This window comes from Mus caroli, chromosome 6 (assembly GCF_900094665.2).
Source record: "Mus caroli chromosome 6, CAROLI_EIJ_v1.1, whole genome shotgun sequence".
Lineage (NCBI taxonomy): Eukaryota > Metazoa > Chordata > Mammalia > Rodentia > Muridae > Mus > Mus caroli.
Window position 1 is genome coordinate 110,537,796 of NC_034575.1, and position 21,844 is coordinate 110,559,639.

At 38.7% G+C, this 21,844-nt stretch overlaps 1 protein-coding gene across 5 annotated transcripts in view; it reads left to right on the forward strand.

The window, feature by feature from the left end:
- Pparg (peroxisome proliferator activated receptor gamma) overlaps positions 1-21,844 on the forward strand; it is a 129,940-nt gene that overhangs the window by 74,562 nt on the left and 33,534 nt on the right. For 4 of the 5 annotated variants that reach the window (XM_021164280.2, XM_029478633.1, XM_021164281.2 and 1 more), the window contains 3 exons: positions 4,448-4,675; positions 6,106-6,275; positions 15,684-15,822. In XM_021164280.2, coding sequence (XP_021019939.1) covers positions 4,456-4,675; positions 6,106-6,275; positions 15,684-15,822 — 529 coding nt within the window. In that variant the 5' untranslated portion in view covers positions 4,448-4,455. Of the gene's footprint in view, positions 1-4,447; positions 4,676-6,105; positions 6,276-15,683; positions 15,823-21,844 lie in introns of those variants that run through there. The other variant, XM_029478634.1, reaches the window with a different exon arrangement.

The following is a 21,844-nucleotide window of genomic DNA, read 5'->3' on the forward strand; positions in this document are numbered from 1 at the left end:
ACTCAGAAATCCGCCTGCCTCTGCCTCCCAAGTACTGGGATTAAAGGCGTGTGCCACCACTGTCCGGCCATCCCCAGCCTTTCTAGTAGAAGTTTTTCTTCCCCTAGAAAACAGCATAATATTCCAAAGGCAAAACATATAGTCCGGGTGCTTGATTTCATAATCTGATCTTTCTGACCTACTTCCATACTCCCAAATAGGGCCTATTAGATTAGAGAAGTCATTTTACTCTTGCATGAAATCAATTATACTTTTGTTTGAAATGTATTATACTTTAGAGTAGTTTGAGAAGACTGCTCATTAACCATAACAAAAATGAAAGCCAAGTTTGAAGGTCAAAAAGAAACAGCAGAGCTGTGTCCTTGCACACAAAATCTGTCTAAAGACTTTCTTAAAAGATTGTGAAATTAAGGGATATGCCCTGAGGCAACAGGACTCATGTCACCCATCTGGAGAGTTAAGACACTGACTTACTCCTGAGAATGGTTGTTGTTCATGCAAATATTTTGTCCATTTGCTCTTTCATGGGTAATTGCATGGAGTAACAAAAAACACCTACTTGACTTACAGCTTGGCAGCAACAGAAGCTTATGTTTTCTAGAGACAAAATAAGAAGCAGCTTTCCTGGATCATCTCTAAGTCAAAGTAAAATAAAGCATGTTTGGATCCTGTGCCTCCCAGTAACCATGTCTATGAAGTGATGCTGTTGAGGTCAAGGTGTCCCAGAATACAGAAAAGGAAAGGGAGAGGAACACATGTAGTTCAGAAATGTATCTTTCTAGAGAAGAAGGGGCAAATATTTTTCTTTCTTCTTTATCTCCCCTGCTTAGAAAAGTAAGGAAACTACAACTCAGTAGTAAAGCATTTGCCTATCATATGGGCAAGTCTGGGTTCAGTGCCCAGTATAACAAAAGAAGAAAAAAATAACTTACTGAATTCTAATCTTGCTGATAGTCCTCAAAGGAAAAAGATTAATATATGGATTTGAGAGTAGAGTTCTAGCTCATGCTGTGTCTTGGTTATAATACCAAAACCTAATCTTTTTAGGGAAGCTTACATCTTAACAAAACTAAACCATTAAGAATATATTTTCATTTTTTTCTTCCTGCTTAGCCAAATGAGAAAACATTCTACTCTTCCCTATATAATAATATTACTCAACTGGCAAGCATAGAGAACACAAAAACCATGCAGAAGAACTAATGGGAAACAGGATGATAAAGTGTCTCTTCACTCCAGACAGCATACAAATGTAAATGCTATAGATACTTAACAAGATCAGAAATTATGTCAGTATTAAAGAGAAAGATTCATGGAAGGTTTCATAGAGAACGTAGTATTTAGCCTTGAAAGACAAGAACAAATGTGGTACAAAGAAATGAAGGACAGGAAAAGATACAGCAACCTCAAGAATCTGCATTTACAAGAAGAGCAAAAAGAGGAAATGGGAGGCAAGTAGACCAGTAGGATATGCCAGGCATGGAAACACCAATGGAAAATAAGACTGAAAAAGTAAGTTAGGATCTACCTAGGCTGCTTATTGAACCCCTGTTTCAAAAACCTTAGGTCTGGGGAAGTGTAGAATATTTGCCTGGCATGTACAAAGCTCTGGGTTCAACCTCCAATTGGAAAAAGAAGCTAACCAATAAAATGATGAATGACCAATTTTTACAGAAACCTAAGTATTTTTGCATCCTTATTTTAACTTCTCAGTTTCTATATAGAGGCATACTCACCACCTTTAACTCAATCAGTCACAACATATACCATGAGAAGCAGCAAACTTTAAGAATATTACAGTCTAGACAAGAAAGGACATCTTTTGAGAGGAAAATAACTGATAACAAAGAGTAAGAACAGAGAGAGGTGAAAATTAAACATATTAGGGAAAGTAAATGCAGTGACTCTGGCTGGGTCCATGAGGAGGAATTTTGAAGCAAATGATATAGTTTAGTGGGTATTCCTGCTAATTAGGAGTACAGACTTCTTTCCAGATGTCACTAAGACCAGGACGTCCTCTAAGTTATCACCAATGCACACTCTTGGTTTTGGTGTGCAGTGTTTACACCATAACATAGATAACTGAAAATTGTTTGGGTACTGACTATGCAGATATTCGACAAGGGAACCCAAACGTTGCCTCGTGAGCCCTCTTGCAGCCAAGAAGCACATCCACAGAGCTAGTATCCTTACTTGTATCTATAAGGAACTTCGTTTTCTCATGGGAACTATAGCTGAATTCTTTCATCTCATGCAGCCTTTGAGAAAAAAAAAATTCCTTCACTCTCTGTGTACTAGTCCTATGAGAGGAGCCCATCTTCCAGAACATTTTTATCAATGAGAGGTTATTTGAAAGGATAGTTTCTAAGTCAGCCTTGAGTTTGAATCACCCACACCTACCTAGCCCACAGACCTTCAACAAGTCATGAACCCTCACTAGCCCTGTCTTTTTATCTATAAAATGAGGATATTTTAGCATATGTGGAATAAAAGATACATGTGTCTGGCTCATGAGAGGCACTCAGTGGATCTGTTTGTTTCTTTCCTTCCCTGCCCCCTCTGCTAAAAGTTCAGAGTCATTTCCTCCCCTTCATTTAGTTTTAATAGATAAATATTTAATGAGCATTTACTGTGAGTCAAACCTTTGTCAAATGGTGCTAATATGACTACAACCAAGATAAAATTTATGAGTTCATTTCTTTGTCACCAGGGTTAACAATGTTGAATTGACACAGCTCTGTAGCATTTAGAGTAGTGATTGCTTTTCTAGGCACCACTTTGAATAGTGAGCTCATTTCAAGTAAGCCAAATCAGACTTATAATTGCATAAAGATTTATAGTCTATACTCACCAGTGACTCACAGTTGATATTCAGTACTTGGGACCTAAATAAGTCAGAGTTTTGTTTTACTTACTATGGTAGTAAATCATACTTAGAAAAATGAACCCTTGCTGCTCTTCCAGAGGTCCCTGGTTCAGTTCCCAGCACTTAAATGACAGCTCATAACTGTCAGTAACTCCAGTTCCAGGGGATCTGACATATTCTTCTGGCCTCTATAGGCACCAAGCATGCACATGGTACATATACATACATGTTGACAAACAATCATATACATAAAATAAATATATATTTTAAAAGAAGAGCCAGGCATAGTGGCACACACTTTTAATCCAAGCATCTAAGAACTAGAGGCAAAAAAAGGAGCAAAGGAGAGAGGGGCCAAAGGGAGACAGAGTATATATATATATATCTCAAAGGGTGTGAAGGATGTTCCTGAGGATAACACCTCCATATGCACAACACACACACACGCATACACACACACACATGAATACACACTCAAGAGGAATGCAAATCAGTATCAAAACACCAAAGATCTCAGTCCAAAACAATGCACAAAGGCTATGTTTTCTATTTCTAAAAAGAAAACATAGAAATGGTAAAAAGGTACATGAAAAAAATGTTCAATATCACTAATCCCCAGAGAAAAGCAAATCAAAGCTACAGTAAAAATATACTATTCCACATCTGTTAGAATAGCTAGTTCATGAGGAGAAGAAAGGATATGGAGCAACAGAGACATTTTTAGTGAAGTATACTATACACTGTGCAGCCATTATAGAAAGCAAGAGGATATTCTCAAAAAATCAAAAGTAGAATTACCATGTGATTTGCAGCCCTACTGCTAGAAATATGGCCAGGGAACTAAAAATTACTATGTCAAGACTTCTATGCTCCCATGTTTATTATGACACTATTCGCTATAGCCAAGACATGAAATCAACATGAGAATCTAAGATATATAAAGAAGTAAAAGTAAACAAAAAGCTCAGTGGTATGAACAGACACACACATGCAGAATGCACATGTATACACAGGCATGCATATTCAAACAAGTAAAAATAAACAAAAACTCCATAGTATGTATACACACATATGCAGAATGCACACAAATGCACATGTATGCACACACAAATACATACAGTGAAATACTCTATGGCCTTTAAAAAGGAGAAATTCTGTTTCTTGTAGCAATATAGATGACCCAAAGGAACATTGTACTAAGGGAAACAAGCTAGACTCAGGAAACCAGACGCCACACACTCTTGCTAGTTGCCAAGGACTAGGCGTAGGGAAGACTGGCCAGAGTTTCCATAACACTTTGTCCTGATAGACAGCAAGATGATTATAGTTAGAAATACTGTATCATATATCTGAAATTTGCTAATGGAGCAGATCTTAAGTTCTCTCAACACAGAAACTCAGGTAAAGGCTGACTTCCTTCTTACCTGGGTGGTGCTAGAAAGGCAGTAATGCACTCACCCCTCATAGGGAAGTCTGAGTGAAATGCTTTATTAAACTCATTCAGCTCCCTCTCTATGTCCATGAGGACTGCTCTGCCCTCCAGAACTTGACTTATATCCTGTTCTTTTTTTTCCACTTCAGAAATTACCATGGTTGACACAGAGATGCCATTCTGGCCCACCAATTTCGGAATCAGCTCTGTGGACCTCTCCATGATGGAAGACCACTCGCATTCCTTTGACATCAAGCCCTTTACCACAGTTGATTTCTCCAGCATTTCTGCTCCACACTATGAAGACATTCCATTCACAAGAGCTGACCCAATGGTTGCTGATTACAAATATGACCTGAAGCTCCAAGAATACCAAAGTATGTTCACTTTTCACACTCCTAGGATTGGAGTTAGACAGTTTTTTAATAACCATTGAATAAATGCTCATGAGATTAGCACCCTGACAAGAAGGTGTCTTTACTCAGTTGTTTATCCACTGTGCTTGAAGTTCTAGATGTCTGTGGGAGGCCAAAATAAGACAGCACAACAATGTTCCCAACCTAACCCTCTTTCTTCTTCTCCCTCCAATGTTCCCAATCTTACACACACACACACACACACACACACACACACACACACACACACACACACACACACACACATTTATCTTCTCCTTTCTTTCCTGTCTTGTTTCCATCTTTGGAACATTTTCTAGGATAACTACATTGCCAGTTTTGTCTTAGGCTGACAGTCCATGATGTAAACTTCGAATTCTCCCAGCTTCTTCTCAGTAAGTCATAGTTGTAGGTCAACTTACGTGACTCATCATAGCTAAGTTACTATTACAGTTAGGTTTTCTTTCTAAGCTGTAATTTGTAAAATTTACCTCAAACCCTAGTTTGGGGCATAAACTTACATTTGAACATTGTGGCTGACTGACAGATCATCATGACATTAAGTAAATTAACATAAAACATCAGCCTCAAGAAAACCAGAACCAAACTTTTCGAGATAAAGTATCATTTCTGTGGTGCTGTTTCCTTGATTTTTATCTTGTGGGCTGATGTGCTGGTTTTCCAGAGTCACCCCTGTGTCACTGGCAACCATTGCTTGATAATAAGTAAGAACTTCCTGTAATTTCTAGTTGTTTTCTTTAGATAGAAAGTATACGTGGGTATTTATCTGTGTGGTTCGGGGTTAGAGCCTAATACGGAAATTCAATAGGTCTGAGCCACGGGCAAACGCAGTACTTGCTTCACACAGGTTGCTCCCACTCTCTATCAAAGATCACTTTACAAACCACCTCTTGACTCAACCCTGTTGATAACCTGGCACCTCGGGCTAGGCTCACCATGGCATTTTCTTGCCCATGTTCCTTCTGTATTTCTTTTGCAAGAAAAGTTTAAAACTATTTCTAAAATTCACCTTTTCAATAAAACCCATAATAGCAGAATGAATGCCAGAGGCAGCCCATTGTCTTGCCAAGTAAGTTGCACTTCTTCAAACCCTGTGCAATGTCTGTGGAAAGCAGCGGGGAGTTGGGGTGAAGCACACTTAATTCTCTGGCTTTTAATTCCCTTCCTGCTTTATTTGTGCAGGTGAGGTTCTGGGGTGTTGGGACTTGCCTGAGATGATAAAGTCTTACTTTTCCTATCTGAGCACCAATGTTTCTTCATGTTCCCCAGCACCTCTCCTGAGACAGTAAAGTTATGGCATGAAAATATGAAGGCCACCATGGAAAGCTACGGTTCCTCTTTAAGATTGCTTGTCATGAGATAACCATCTTCTCAAATTTTCCCATGCACAGGTGCGATCAAAGTAGAACCTGCATCTCCGCCTTATTATTCTGAAAAGACCCAGCTCTACAACAGGCCTCATGAAGAGCCTTCTAACTCCCTCATGGCCATTGAGTGCCGCGTCTGTGGGGATAAAGCATCAGGCTTCCACTATGGAGTTCATGCTTGTGAAGGATGCAAGGTAAAAAATAAATTTAAAAAAATCACCCTAGAGTTTTCTGCAATTTTGCCTATTCTATTTCCTGTTACAAACTCACTCTAAGAATTTAAAGATAAAGTTGTGGGGGTTTGTTTTGGCAGAACTCATTCTTCAAGTAATATAACATTTGAAAATCTGAGAAAAGCTAATAAAGGCAGCATTACTCTGCCCCACTTCCCCTTCCCCAAGATGAGCCTTTGGGGCATCTCAGTGGATCTTGCAGAGTTGTTTTTTTTTTTTGAAAGGACTTATCCAAGGTATCACAGCAAGACAGTGAATGATGAGCCAGTACTAGGACCTACATCTTCTGATTTCTCTAGTGTGTTTTTCATCCTGCTATACAATCTCTTAAACAAGTAAGGCTTGATAGACTATGTATGTATATCACTTGACCCATGGACTAATGCTGTAATATTAAGCATATTAATACATTAGCACTGTAGAAATTGTGCATCAAAGGCATGGGGTCACTTGAGTAGGCACTTTATTCCCAGGACTGCAAAAGGAAAAACAAAGTTATGGGTTAGTGAGGTCTGTCCCTACCAAGCCCTAAGCTAGTGCTGTTCCCGTAGTCCAGCTGCAGACCAAGCCTTGTGTAATGGAAGGGCAAAAAGCAACAACTGAGCTCTTCCCTGTGAAAAGAGTGTTTTAGAAAGTTAGGGATATGCTGTCCCAGGTATAAGAAAAGTACATTAATATATTCATTTTATATACAGTTTTAAAATAACTTTAACATACTCAGGAATAAAATAGCCTGTAACTTATCATGTACTGGGAGCCATAGAATACATTGTTTATCCGTATTTACCTTATAAATACTGGAAGGTGTGGTGCTGTATGCCTTTAATATTAGCACTCAGGAGCAGACACAGGAGCATCTCTGGGAGTTCATCAAGCCTGGTCTCTATAGTGAGCTTCAAGCCAGCCCCATCTCAAACAAAATAAAACATAAATAAATGAAGGAAATACTGCTTCACTTAAGCTTTTTCTGTAGAATAAAGATGAAGCACACAAGATAGGCACGAGATAGGACTTCTGGGCTCTAGATGGATGGCAGACCAATAAAGGAAAACTAATTTTTATGAAATTCGTAACCCTCAGCAGATGTGTGTGTGTGTGTGTGTGTGTGTGTGTGTGTGTGTGTGTGTGTTGTGCCATTATTTAACCACATTCTACAAACATTTTCTAATCTATAAAGCAATGAAATTTAGTTGGATCTGTAAGGTTCTTTTAGTCCAAACGTAATCTAATATGGTAAAAAGATACAAGCCAGAGTTCCCTCTGCCACTTTCTCAGGCATAGCCTGCCAGTCACATAAACACTTCAGCCCTCAGTCACCTTAGGAAGAAAACAATTTGATTAGGTTGGCAGCCAAGGTCTTATACATCTCTAAGGTTTGGATTTCAAAACAAGTCCTTGAAACACTCCTGGCAAGAGATGCTTTCATTTAAAACACCAAAGCACGTTCATGAGCCTGGCATGATGGCACATGCCTGTCATCCCTGCTCACAGGAGGTGGAGACAGAGGAACAGCAAGAGACCTTGTTTCAAAAAGACAAAAACAATGAAAAGAAATCAGCCTCTGATTAAAAAATATCTGTGATTCGATCATTATACACAACCAATAATCTAAGATCTCTGTAAGGAAGAACATATCATTGTATTTAATGAGTAAGGTTTACCCAAAAATCTTTTTTTGAGTTGCTAAATTCTGAGCCATATTTATCTGAAAAACCCATTCAGTTTGGGTCATGCTGGTCATATACATTAATGAGTGTGAATTGGATAATCATTCAGACTTTGTAGTAATTTATTTCCTGTATGTTGGTGGAGTGCCTAGAAAATTAGAACTTACAAGCAAGTTCTGAGACTCAAAAGTTTGATTCCCACTTACAGATGTCCACTTCAGGTCGTAGAGCCTGAAGAAACACAACTTAAGCACCAAACTGCTGCCTCATTCCCAATGCATCAGGCCATTGGCTGTCACTCACAAAGATGTCCTCTTAGCTTATCATCAGTACCCATGAGAACTAAGGAGAATGAAATTAGCAAGTGTTTTCTGTTTTACCTGTACAAAGCTTAAAATGCACCTTGGCAATTTAATGTTTGCCATTTCCATAGACTATGGTGCAGTCCCATAATTAAACTTCAGTTGACCATAGCTTGTAGACTCATTTATAGATCAAAAGGAATGTTTTGTAAGACAACTCTTATGAGACCTTCTTAGGATGCCAGTGGGAGAAGCTTACATCTGTGATTCCTGTCAAAAGGCAAACAGAAAGGAGTAAACTTATTGGAGTTGATTAAAATGAAATAGTGACAGGTTCTTGGTGTGTTACCATTTCAGACTTACACAAAATAAAGCATCTTGTTTCTGAGAGCTTATACATGACTTAAAGCTCAAAAACAAAAACAAAAACCTTTTGCTTGCTGCTTGCAAATGTGCTTTTTGGTTTTGTTTTCTTGAGTCACCACTGTTTTAGGCCCTTCATTGGTGAAGCGAAATGCCCGAGGCTTCATACTTATAAAGAAGAGATTTATTTGGCTTGTGGTTCTGGCCTCAGGTTGAGAGTCAGCAACTGGTAATTGCCTTCTTGATGGAGGATTTTAAAGTAGTGTAGGACTATGAATGGTGAGAGACAGGAAGCAGGAGAAAGGGAGGGAGGGGGAGAGAGAGAGGGGGGGAAGAGGGAGGGGGAAGGGGAGAGGGGGGGAGAGAGAGAGAGAGAGAGAGAGAGAGAGAGAGAGAGAGAGAGAGAGAGAGAGTTGGTCTCTCTTCCTCTTATGAAGTAACTAGAATTCAATCACAGGGACACCACCCTAATGGCCTTATCTAATCTTAATCACTGTCCAAAGGCCCCACCTCTAGCCTCAGTCAGATTAAGTTTCCACCCTCTTCCACTTCACATAAAGATTAAAACTTAACACTTGAATCCTTAAGAGACACACTCCTAACAGAGCAATCATATTTTGTAATCTTTTCTGAAAGATCAGTTAGGATAAGATTTCCCTAAACTCTGAGTAAACACCATCTGCCCTCAGTTCAATACATCCTAAGCCTGCTTCTGTGAGGGCCTATGCTATCTATGTCTAGGGTAAATGGTTCAAATGCATTCCTGCTTGCCTAGGGTAGCTCAGGAACTCAGCTCCTATTTGCTGAACTGAGGCTGCATGCAATCCCAGCAGAGAACTTTCAATCTCATGGTAAAATCAATACCATGCTAAGGACTCAGCTTGTTGTACATGAAATTTTGTAAAAATTAAAGAACTGTGGAGCTGAAGAGATGACACAGTAGTTAAGAAATCTGGCTGTTCTTCCTGAGGACTCAGGCTCAATTCCTAGCACCCACATAGTGGCACACAGCCTTTAGAACTACAATCCCAGGGATCTAATGCCCTCTTCTGGATGCTGTGGGCACTCCATCACGGGGTGCAAAATATCCATACTCATAAAATAAAAATAAAGGGGAAAAAATGAATACTTGGGCCATCAACATAGTTCAGCAGGTGAAAGTGCTTGCTGAACAAACCTGATCACCTGGGGCACATACCCAGAACATACTTAAAGGTGGGAAGAGAAACTCAGTGCCACAGACTTGTTATCTGACCTCCACACATAGACCATGGCACACAGGTAACTCCCCCAAACAACAACAACAATAATAATAGTTTAATAAATAAAAGAATTAAGGAGAAACTTGGGAAACATTTAAAATACATAAACAAAAGTAAGAATCATTTTCTTAAAGGCAAATAGAAAGACATTGGAGTCAATGTATATACTTCTGAAATAGCAACCTACAAACTTCATTACACTGTCACTGCACAATAATCCAAGAGTTGACTGTTAAAAGCAGATGGAAAATACACATTGTTCTATAGACCCTAAAATAATAGAGTACTGGTAATGTCAGTAAATAAATTAACAGAAAAACACCCAGTGATATTCTCCTATCTTCCTCTTGAAAAAGTTAAATAACATGAAAACATGCTTATCATAAAATTGGAGGGGAATAACAGTAAAAGCAAGTTCTTATGTATATATTCTGTATATATTCAGATTAAGAATTTGTATGCAGGGTTGGGCATAGTGGCATACACTATTAGTCCCAGCACTCAGGAGGCAGAGGCAGGTGCATCTCTTTGAATTCAAGCACTATACAATGAGACCTCGTCTCAAAAAAAAACCAAATTTGTATATGTATTAAGTTCATAAATGATAAGCAGAATGATTACTCTTTAGAATTGAAGGATATCAAATCTTCCCAAAATGATTTACTTTAGGCATATATCATAGGAATCAAGCTAATTTTTTTTATTATGGCAATGAAAATTTTTCACTAGCATGGAGTAGGCTTTGCATATTAACTTACTGCTAATCCCCAGCATTGGCACAGCCACAGTACTTGGGACCATTTGAGAGGTAAGGGGTTTCAATTGCATCAGGTTCTACATGGGACCTATTCTTTGGGATACTGCTGATCTCACAAGGAGTAAAAGAGTTCCATAACAGCATCAAAGACAAAACAAAGAATCCCTGGCAGGACTTTCCTGGGGAGTTGCCCTCAGAACTGAGAAGGTGCTGTGCTGCGGTGCTCATCAGGAGAAGAGCTGAGCTGGGCTTCCACATGGAGCCAGGATTCTCAAAGGCATTAAGAATGCCACAGTCAGCTGTGTCTGGACTTCCAGAACAAGCATCTTCAATTTCTCTCTGAAGGAAAGAATTCCCTACTTAGACTTTGTAGGTTCCACAGTTTATGGTCAAAGGATAACTTTTTAAATTTTTAATATTTTTAAATTCTCAGAGTTGGTAGTATTGTTAAGAGATTTTTAAAGGTATGCTTGCACTAATCAATATCACAGTGAATTCAGAAAAGTCTCACTAAAAAACATTAGTGAGAAATGTTTGCTTTCACTTTCATCAGTATAATTTGGTTTTTATGTGGTCTTGTTTCATTGGTGTTCTGATTTTTACATACACAGTCAATATTAGTAAACAGATAGGAACAAGAACATGGGCAGCACAAAGGAGAAGTTAGAAACACAAGCGCTAAAATGAGAAATAACTTAACATTTGTCTAATTGGAATCCCAAAACTAATAAATGAGAGAAACCCAGATTCAGAAAACACAACCAAGAAAATAAGTAAAAGAATTTCTATGCCTACACACACTATAGTAAGACTACAGCATGCCAGGGGAAAGAATGTATACAAGCATCCAGTGCGACAGAAAGATCACAACCGAAATCAGTTGACAAGAGATGTATCACAGCAAGAATGGACACACAAACACAACAGGATTCAAAGTGTTAGAGAGTGTGCCTAGCATCACTCAAAAATAGAGACTGAATGAAATATTTACCTGTTTTTAAAAAATCACTGAAAAAATGCATTTTAACATAAAGCCAGAGAGAAGATGCTTATAACACATGTGACAGACATCAAATAAGCATCCAAGAACATATGAAGAATGCCTAATGACCTATTTTAGACAAGAAGTCCCATTACAAACATAGAAAAGAAAAGCCAGGGAACTATATGTTGAGATCATACTTATGTTTTACATATAATAGATTCTCAATGAAACCTGAGAGTTGGCCATAGTGTTATGTACCTGTAGTCACAGGTATAAGAGAGGCTGAGGAAGACAACAGACATAATGAAGGCTGAAGTCACCAAGCAGTGGTGATACATTCAAATTTTACAACAATTTAGAAAACTATATACTCATATAGCCATTTTTGAAAATAATCTTGCATTATCGTATAAAATATATCATTTGCATACCATATAATACAAAAACTCTGGCAAGGCTAACCCTTGCATATATGTAAATTAAATGTTTACAATGATCTGAGCATAATGATACATGCCTGCAATTCTAGCCCTCAGATGGTTGAGGCAAGAGGATTGCTGCAAGTTTGAGGCCAGCCTAGGCTACATAGCAAGACCTTATCTCAAAAAAGCAAGCAAAACTTTTCAGTAATGCTTATGTAAGCTCATAACAAACACCAGAAATTCAAACAGTTGTCACCATTTGAATAGATTAATAAACTGTAGCAAACTCAGAGAACAATCAGAAGGAGATAGAATCACATGTAAGATTTTAATGAAGTATTGTTGTAGGCTCTGGCTGTGTCCAGTGGTAAAGAGACAACTCTACCCCATCAAAGTCACAATTTTAAGTGAAGAGTGAGAATGGGGAAAAAAAAGAAACACTTGGGCATTTATACTGAGCATTTAGACACTTAGGTAGGTAATTTCTGTGATCTGTTAGAAAGTTACAAGTAAGCTGAGCAGTGGTGGCACATGCCTTTAATCCCAGCATTTGGAAGGCAGAGGCAGGTGGATTTTGAAGCCAGCCTAGTCTACAGAGTGAGTTCCAGGACAGCCAGGAAAGGAAAGGAAAGGAAAGGAAAGGAAAGGAAAGGAAAGGAAAGGAAAGGAAAGGAAAGGAAAGGAAAGGAAAGGAAAAGAAAAGAAAAGAAAAGAAAAGAAAAGAAAAGAAAAGAAAAGAAAAGAAAAGAAAAGAAAAGAAAAGAAAAGAAAAGAAGAGAAGAGAAAAGAAAAGAGGAAAGGAAAGAGGAAAGGAAAGGAAAGGAAAGGAAAGGAAAGGAAAGGAAAGGAAAGGAAAGGAAAGGAAAGGAAAGGAAAGGAAAAAGGGAAAGGAAAAGGAAAAGGAAAAGGAAAAGGAAAGAAAAGGTTACAAGTACCACTAGAAACAAGATAAAGAGAAAGGACTCAAGGAGTTCCAGAAGTGGGGCACATGCAGAGACAGGAAGACATCAGATGAAGGATAAGGCTGATTGAGAAGGGAAGATGTTACCAAGATTTGTAATAAAGGGTGTAAACATATGAAAAACAGATTTGAGTATTCCTAATTCTAGAATCCAAAATCCACAAGACCCTGAAATTTTTTAGTAGCAAAATATTGTCATGTGGAAAATTCCATGGGTGACCTCATTGAACAGATTGCAGTCAAGAAGTTTATCTGTTCAATAAAAATACTGTATAAAGATATTTTTCAGCTACTCATGGTGGCACACATCTAAAATCCCAGCACTTGGAAGGCCAAAGATGGAGAAACCCAAGTTCAAGAGCAGCCTAGTGACATAATAAGACTCTAGTCTTTAAAAATCCAAAGGCTATTTCAGCAATAGCTTGCATAGCTGTGCAAAGCCTTGGGTTGGTCGCTATTAACACCTTCAGGTTATGTGTATAAAATATCACAGTGGAACCTGTCTTGCTATCACAGCACTTTGGAGACTAAGAAAAGAATATTTTAAGTTCAAAGCCAGCCAGGTTATATGGTGAGACCCTTTCTCAAGAAAGAGGCGGAAGGAGGAATGTAGATAAGTGATAGAGTATTTCCTAGCATGCAGAGACTTGGAGTCTCAGTACAGAGATAAAGGTGAAGAGGAATATAGATTTCATGTTTATAAGCTTGGATCTATATGTTTTCTCAAGACCAAGATACCTTACTTTGTATTTGCAACTATTTTGGAGAATTATTTTTAATCTGAAATCCAAAATATTTATGTTTACAAGAGTTTCAGCTAATGGACTATTAAGCCTGTATTTAAAGAAAGAGCTAGCCACTTGAGGGAAAGAAAGAGGTCCAGTAACTTCAAGAAAAATAGAAAGTGAAGATGACTTCATGAATTCTGGCTTGAGAAACAGAGCATGGAGCTGCCTCAGCTCAATTGGAAACACACACACACACATGAAAAGGAGCTTATAGGGAGGGCCAGGACACTGGGTTGAAGGACTATTGAACTTTCTAGTAAAGATATCAATCAAGTAGTTGAACACGCCTATTTGTTTAGTATTCAAGACATCATCCTAAAGTCAAGGAGGTAGCGCATGGACAATGTGCACAAAGCTCTAGGGAGGAGGAGTCTAACAAAAGTTAAGATGAATGTCAAAGCAAAGCCAACATTAATTCAGTGGGGTTTTATTTTGTTTTTTAATTAAATTTTATTTTTATTTATTTATATTATTATCTGTGTATGATATTTGAATATGAGCGTACACACTTGCCACAGTACTTATGTAAAGGTCAGAGGGCAGCCTAGAAGAGTCCATTTGCCTCTTCCAGCATGGGCTCTAGGGATAAAACTTGAGTTGTTAGGTTTACATGGCTTTTTACTTGTGAAGATACCTTGCTAATCCAATTCCGAGCTTTTTATACCTAACAATGAATTTGAGAGAAGTGTATTTCATGAAGATGAACATAATGAGAAATAAAGAGAACCGTGGACATATGCCTTTCCAAATACACCACACACACACACACACACACACACACACACACACTGGAGCTAGAAGATACCTCCAATTAAATTTCCTGCAGTTCCATCCAACATATGTAGTAAATTCAGATGAGCACTCTGTTAGTCCCAGAAGGACGTATTTGCATTTTGAGGTAGCAGATTTTCTAAGGATTTCCCAATTGCTTCTCATATTATTTCCTGCTATCTCTTTCTGTTTGCAAGTTACAATGGTGGGGTATTCTTTCAACTACATAAATAAATAAAACAAATCCTGCAGGAAATTGCAACATGGAGAATTCCAAAAAGTTATTCACATGTGGATTTTTATTGGCCCCGATCATGCTTTAGAAGGAAATGACTATAACTTTGCCAAGCTGCTTAGCACAATTGTGAAGGCTGGGGCACACTGCTGGAATGATTTGCTGAGAGACTGGACTGATTACATGGTATTTTATTTGCATTACATTAAATCCAGAGCACTTCTTAGAGCATGCTGAAAACCAAATGTAGAGCCAAGGTACACTGCATGACATCAGTGGGATGTGCTCAGTGTCTAAGAGGTGAAAAAGAACCCCAGAGGATCCTTCTCTACTTTGGTTTACAGAAAGTACCATTGAACCACAGAGAGTCACTTGTACAAGGCCCCCATGGTGAAACTGTGTCACAAACCCACCTTATGTTTTACGTGTGTGCAGAAGTTCATCTATGTAAACAGGTATATTTATATAGTGCAGATGCACGTATGTGTGCATGTATGTGAAAGATGGAGGACAACATCAGAGTCATCTTCATGAACACTGTCAACCATATTCAAGACATGGTCTCCCTCTGGCCTGGAGCTCATCAAGTAGACTAAACTGGCTGGTCAATGAGCCTCAGGGTGCCTCTGGTCTTTGCCTTCCAGTCCTGGGATGACAAGCACAAATCACAGAATGCCCGGCATCTTTTCCAAGGTTCCTGGGGATTGAACTCAGGTCCTCCAGCTTACTGATTGAGCGATCTTTCCAGCCCAAATCCAGTTTTGCTGATGTCCAAGTCAGTGTCTTTATCCACAGGTTGCTGCTTCCATGTATCGCATAGACTTAAAAATTGTTTATTTTCCATATCCTTTTGCAGGGTTTTTTCCGAAGAACCATCCGATTGAAGCTTATTTATGATAGGTGTGATCTTAACTGCCGGATCCACAAAAAAAGTAGAAATAAATGTCAGTACTGTCGGTTTCAGAAGTGCCTTGCTGTGGGGATGTCTCACAATGGTAAGTGGATACTGAGAGCCATGTGTACATCTTGTAACTCTCCTAGCCAATGCCAGGTCCAGGCCAATAGGCACTAGGACAACTAATGGAAGCAAGTAAATTCTTCTTCTAAAGAGCATTAAGTTTCAAAGTCATCCTGATGAGAGCTTCTTCATGTAGGCCATGAAGAAGCTTTTAGATCGAACCCTTCATTTGGCTGGGCACATGCAATGAATACTAAACAAATAGGCATGTTCTACTACTTGCTTGATATCCTTACTGGGAAGTTCAATAGGCCTTCAACCCAGTGTCCTGGCCCTATAAACTCTTATTCTTGTGTGTGTGTGTGTGTGTGTGTGTGTGTGTGTGTGTGTGTTAAGAAAAGGACCTTTGGGAAACTGATGTCTTAATGCAAATATAATGGTTATCATGATATATATGCTGCTTTGAAATCTTTTTTTAAAAACAGCTTAAAAGCAGAATTATAATCACATGTGTTGGTTATTACTGCTTTAAGAAATGCTGGGTATATCTGATGCTCAGAGTATAAGAACAAAGGAGCAATATCAGAATTCTAGTTCATGTATTTTTGTTGGTGGTGTTCTTTACCATGCCTTTGCTATATTATCCTTGACTTCAGAGAACACACAAACTTGTAGAAAAAAAGACAGAAATATTTGGAATTCTCACAAAACTTCAGCGCTACATCAATGCAAGGGGATAAAATCTCATATTTTTCAAAAGTGTAGCCTATGAAGAAGCACTTGTATAGTGCATATGAGTTTGGGGTTCCATCCCCAGCATTAGAAAAAAATGACAGTATTGGCTTCAGAGACACAGTAGAGAAGAGCCATGTACTCATGAGCTGTGACACTCACTCACATTAATCATAGAAGATCTATGCCTGTTAAAAACAAATTCTTCATTACCATTTGGTTCTAATTGGTTGACTGCCCCACAAAACTAATTTTAGCTGTAACTTAATAGTGTTTGACAAGTCTTAGTCGATGCTTTAAAAATATCCTTATGGATTCAAGAACTAATATATACTAACGTTATCAGATTAAGTCCAAAGTTTTATTTCATTTGATATCCAATTTTCCCTCCTTTCCTCCCTCCCTCCCTCCTTCCTTCCTTTCTCCTCTTTTCTTTCTCTCATGCAGGAGATCAGAACCAGGGCTTTGTGCATACTAAGTGTGCACTTTACCACTGAGCTACACCCAGCTCCCATCTTTATTTTCTTTTGCTTTCATCTCTCGAAAAACTGATCTGGTAAGAAGATAATCTTTGAACTCAGTGTTCATCTTTGTAGACTCTAATATATCTGTAAAGATTATATTTGTATCCCATCATGGACATGTGTGTTTCTCATAGTGGGAACCATCAAGATGCTTGCCAATGACCAATTGGTTGATTCTCTACCCTTTGAAAACAGTAAAAGGTGTAGTTGTTTTTATGGGTCAGTTCCTTTAAAGGCAAGAGTGCATTATGAATAGAGCTATCAACAGCACTGGACAGGAAGGGAATTTGGTCCAACTTTCCTCAACATTTGACCACATCTGCTTTGTAGCAGTGTACAACTGCAGTCATTGATTGCAAAATAATTTGCTGGTTTAATTCCATCAATTTCCTTTTTATTTCGAACCTCATAAAACATAAGAACAAATTTTTCAAGCCAAGAGCTTTATTTTAGTTGATGCAATCAAGTTGCAGCAAACTTATTTCATCTTTATGAAGAAATCATTGACTTTGAGGTCATTATCATCAAGATAGTCTAGGAAAGCTTGCCAACACTGCTTTTAATGCTATTTGGGTTTTGCCTATTCAAAAAAATTGACATTTCTCATATTTGTATAAAATATGGTTCCTAGCACTTACAGGCACTGCAACACTGATATAAAACATATTTTCTGTGGTTTATAAGCAAGCACACCTCACATGAAATGTATCTCCCATTGCTTAACATTTGCAGATAAATAGTATGTAAACTATAAGCTGGGGGTGTAGCCCAGTGCAGAGTTTAGCATGCACAAGACCCCAAAGTCTATTCCCAGTACCCTTCCTCCCAAAAGTCTAACCTATGTAGTATGGGTAGTATAATTTTCTCCACCCAGAAAAGTCAAAGAAAGCTACAACGTTCTTGATAATAGAGCCGTCATTTGACTTTAACAGTTAACTAGCACTCAGGAAACAGGGCAGGCAGATACCTCTATGAGTTCAAAGTCAGCCTGGTCTACATAGGAAGTTCTAGGTCAGCCATGACAACATAGTTAGATTCTATCTCAAAAAAAAAAAAAAAAAAAAAAAACAAACAAACAAAAACCCAGTTCATTCACTCTACCTAGAAGGGGCCAATCTGAGCAGTATGTTCAGTTTTTTCTTGCAAAGTCAAGGACCAATGGGCATTAAATGTTTTTGGTTTGGTTTGATTTGATTTGATTTGGTTTGGTTTGGTTTGGTTTGGTTTGGTTTGGTTTGGTTTGGTTTGGTTTGGTTTGGTTTGATTTGGTTTGGTTTGGTTCGGTTTTTATGAGACAAGGTTTCTCTGTGTAGCCCTGGCTGTCCTGGAACTCAGAAATCCGCCTGCCTCTGCCTCCCAAGTGCTGGGATTAAAGGCAAGTGCTACCACTGCCAGAGACTTAAGCAGCTCAACCATTAAAGGACTTACAGGAGACTAACAAAACTTCTTAGAGGTTTTCAGATAAGTGTGTTTGCTGCACAATAAAGGAAACATACAAATAGTCTGCACACAGGGGAGGAATCTGCAGTGCGCTTTAACCAACTCCTGATGAGGAATCATTTTTGAATACAAAATTTTCTACATGGCTGTGGTTATACTAGCCAACGTGAGCTAACAGCATGAGTAACAGTACCCACACAAAATGCCTTTTCAAGTTGCCAAAGGAGACACCCTGTGCATTCTCCATGAACATCAGTATGGAGCTGTTTCAGTATATACAAGAATGAACACTCCACAGCCAACCTGCCCAATATGTGTCACTTTATTTTTATTTTTTTATGTTATCTGTTTTATTTGGGAACAAGGTCTCACTATGTAGCCCAGGTTGACCTAGATCTCACAATCCTCCTATCTAACTCTCCCACATGCATGTGCCACTCCACCTAGGTTCTGCTACTTCTTTTCTGTTCTTTGCCTCTGTTTAGTCCACTTACTGTGTTTAGGTTCTCTATCAGCAATGCCCTTGCAGTTCTGAAGGGAGATTCCACAGTGACCGTCAAAGGAAACAAGGGCCCTGGATAATAATGCCAAAAGGCATAGAAGCCAGTCATCATTAAGCCCTTTCACAGTTGACAATTATCTCATTATTTATAATGAAAAATATAACTCATTGAACTCTTCACTTTCCAACCAGCTAGTCTACACATTTTTACTAGACAATATTAGAGTCTTTCCAAACATGCAGACATCTGGTATATCAATTGCCTGAATTTGAAAGTTTCTACCTATGTTTTAGTGCTATAAAAACATAATTTGACAGGGGAACGCCAGGGCCAAAAAAATGGGAATGGGTGGGTAGGGAAGTGGGGGGGGGGNGGGTATGGGGGACTTTTGGGATAGCATTGGAAATGTAATTGAGGAAAATACGTAATAAAAGAATATTAAAAATTTTAAAAAAACAAAAACATAATTTGTGCCTAAATCAAGTCTTTATATTATCCGAATTAAGTCTCTATATTAACCACTGCTTATCAGATTAAGGCTAGAGTAAAAACCTAAAGCAGTCTCCTTAAAAAAGTCACATAGTCCATTTCAACTTTCTATCTTTAAAGGTAGAGCCAGGTGTAGCAGTACACTTCTGTCTGTAACTCCAGACTCAAGAAGCTGAGGCAGGAGGATTGCCATGAGTTTAAACCCAGCCTAGGCTACAGTGTGTGACCCTGTCTCAAAACAAACAAACAAACAAACAAACAAACAAGCAAAAAACAACCAAGCCAAAGAAGCGTTTAGTTTTAGCTTACAGCTTTGGAGGTTCTAATCTATGTTCATTTGGCCCTGTTGCCTGCAGTGAAAGAAATCATCCCTCAGGGAGTGCAAAAGAGAAAAAGAAGAGCTGAGGCAACACAGTCCCCTCCAAAGACACGCCCTCAAGCATCTTCCCACCTCTGAAAGGTTTCACGACCTCCCAAGAGCAGTCACACTTGAACACGTGGGAGACAGTGTAGACCCAAAAGGCAGCATATAGCTGAAGCTTTTCTATATGTGCCATATAGAACTTGCAGCTCTGTTCTGCCACAGACTAGATGCTGTGCAAGGACATACCTTTAGAATCCCCCTTGCTGGAAACTAGGTTGTTTCCAATGCCCAGCATAAACTAGGAAGAAAAAAAAACACTACATATTTTCCTGTAAATAACCAAGATGTGTTCCAGTTATTTTGATCATGGAATAATCCATCATTGTTTCTAGAGTCACAGATTGTTTAGGCATCTTTTGCATCGCACAATCAATGTGATACCCTGACTAAACCACCTTTAAAGGGAAGCTCAGAATGCAAGTGCTAACATGTACAAGAGTTTAGCTCCTAGAGAGCCCAGAGGGACCTGTAACTTATGAGATGACTACTGTTTGTCTGGGAAGTGAGTTTGTTGCTTCTTCAGTCAAATGGGTACTTGCATATATTTCTTTACCTTTTAAAACCATAACGTGTGTTGGAAAGATCTGCTATCGCATCCCCAGTATTTACCATATTTAAATATATATTGGTTTTAGTTTAAAAATTTAGTCATAAAGCATTTTGAAGTATTAATATTTCATACTCAGAGCTACTTTTTACATATAAACTAAATAACTGAGTTTAGGGTAAATATATTTTTAAAAATAGTCTAAAGTAGAAAAGAATTAGCTTGTGCTACTAATGAGTCATTCAGTTAGGTTTTCCCTATAACACCGAAATTTGATAATTATGTTTTTCATATGTTTCAAAGTTAGTGAAAGCTTTGTTGTTTAGGATATCCTATGATACAAATAATGTGGGGTTTTTCCTTTTATTGGAGATAAAAACAAAAACTGACAACTTTAAAAATAGTTCCTCAGTGGTTTCATAAAATCAGAAGGGGAAAAAAAAGTGGTTTCACAGTTTTCTATGGCACTCAGCATTGTCTGAGGCAGTTGTCCCAATGCCTGGCAAATAGCCCTAGTATGTCCTAGTATGTAGCATGAACACCTAAATGACAGATTTAAGCTGTATTGCTTTAAAAGAAAACTCTTTGCTGTAGTTCATGTCTGAAATGAACCCAAAGGCCCTGTGTTGAAGGCTGACTTGCCAGTGACTGGTTCTACTGGGAGGTGGTGGGGCCTACTTACATCATTGAGGTATGCCCTTGAAGGAGATATGAGGCTCTGTCCCCGTTCTGCCTCTCCTTGCTTCCTGGCCCCCAAAAAGTGAACAGGCCTTTTCTGACACATGTGCCTACCGTAAGTACTGTATCACTGCATCCAAAAAAAACAAGGGCAATTAACCATTATCATCTCAGTGGCATGAAGGAAAAGATGGTCACAGTTCTAATACATAAAGCACCTCCTATTGTCTCTGTGGGCTTCATGCTCTTTCTCTAAGGGCCCTGCCTCTTCTCCCATTCTTGTCCCCTTCCCACATAGACTTCAGGAAAACTGTGTCTTGATGTTCCTGAAAATGGTCTCTATGCTTATAAACACTGTCTGAATCTTGTCCCTCTGCTCCCTATCAGAATCATACCTGACATTCAAGGCCATGTCCACATGTCTTTCCTGAAGACTTTTCTGATTCCTTGTGTTTGCTCTTCTAAGTATTCTCTGCCTTCCTAGTATACCACATTCTGCTGAAACAGACAGACACATGGGGAGAGGGAACACAGGGGAAGGAAAAAGAAAGAGTTATATTGTTTTCTGGCAATGGTCATAGAATTAGCAGTTATGACTTGTGTGATTTACATGCAAAAAAATATGTACAAATGGACAAACCTCTTCCGGTCAGAAAAGCACCAGGGTAGCTAGGGCGCAGGGTCGGCTGACACTCGCCAGCTACCCACAACACCCGCCACAG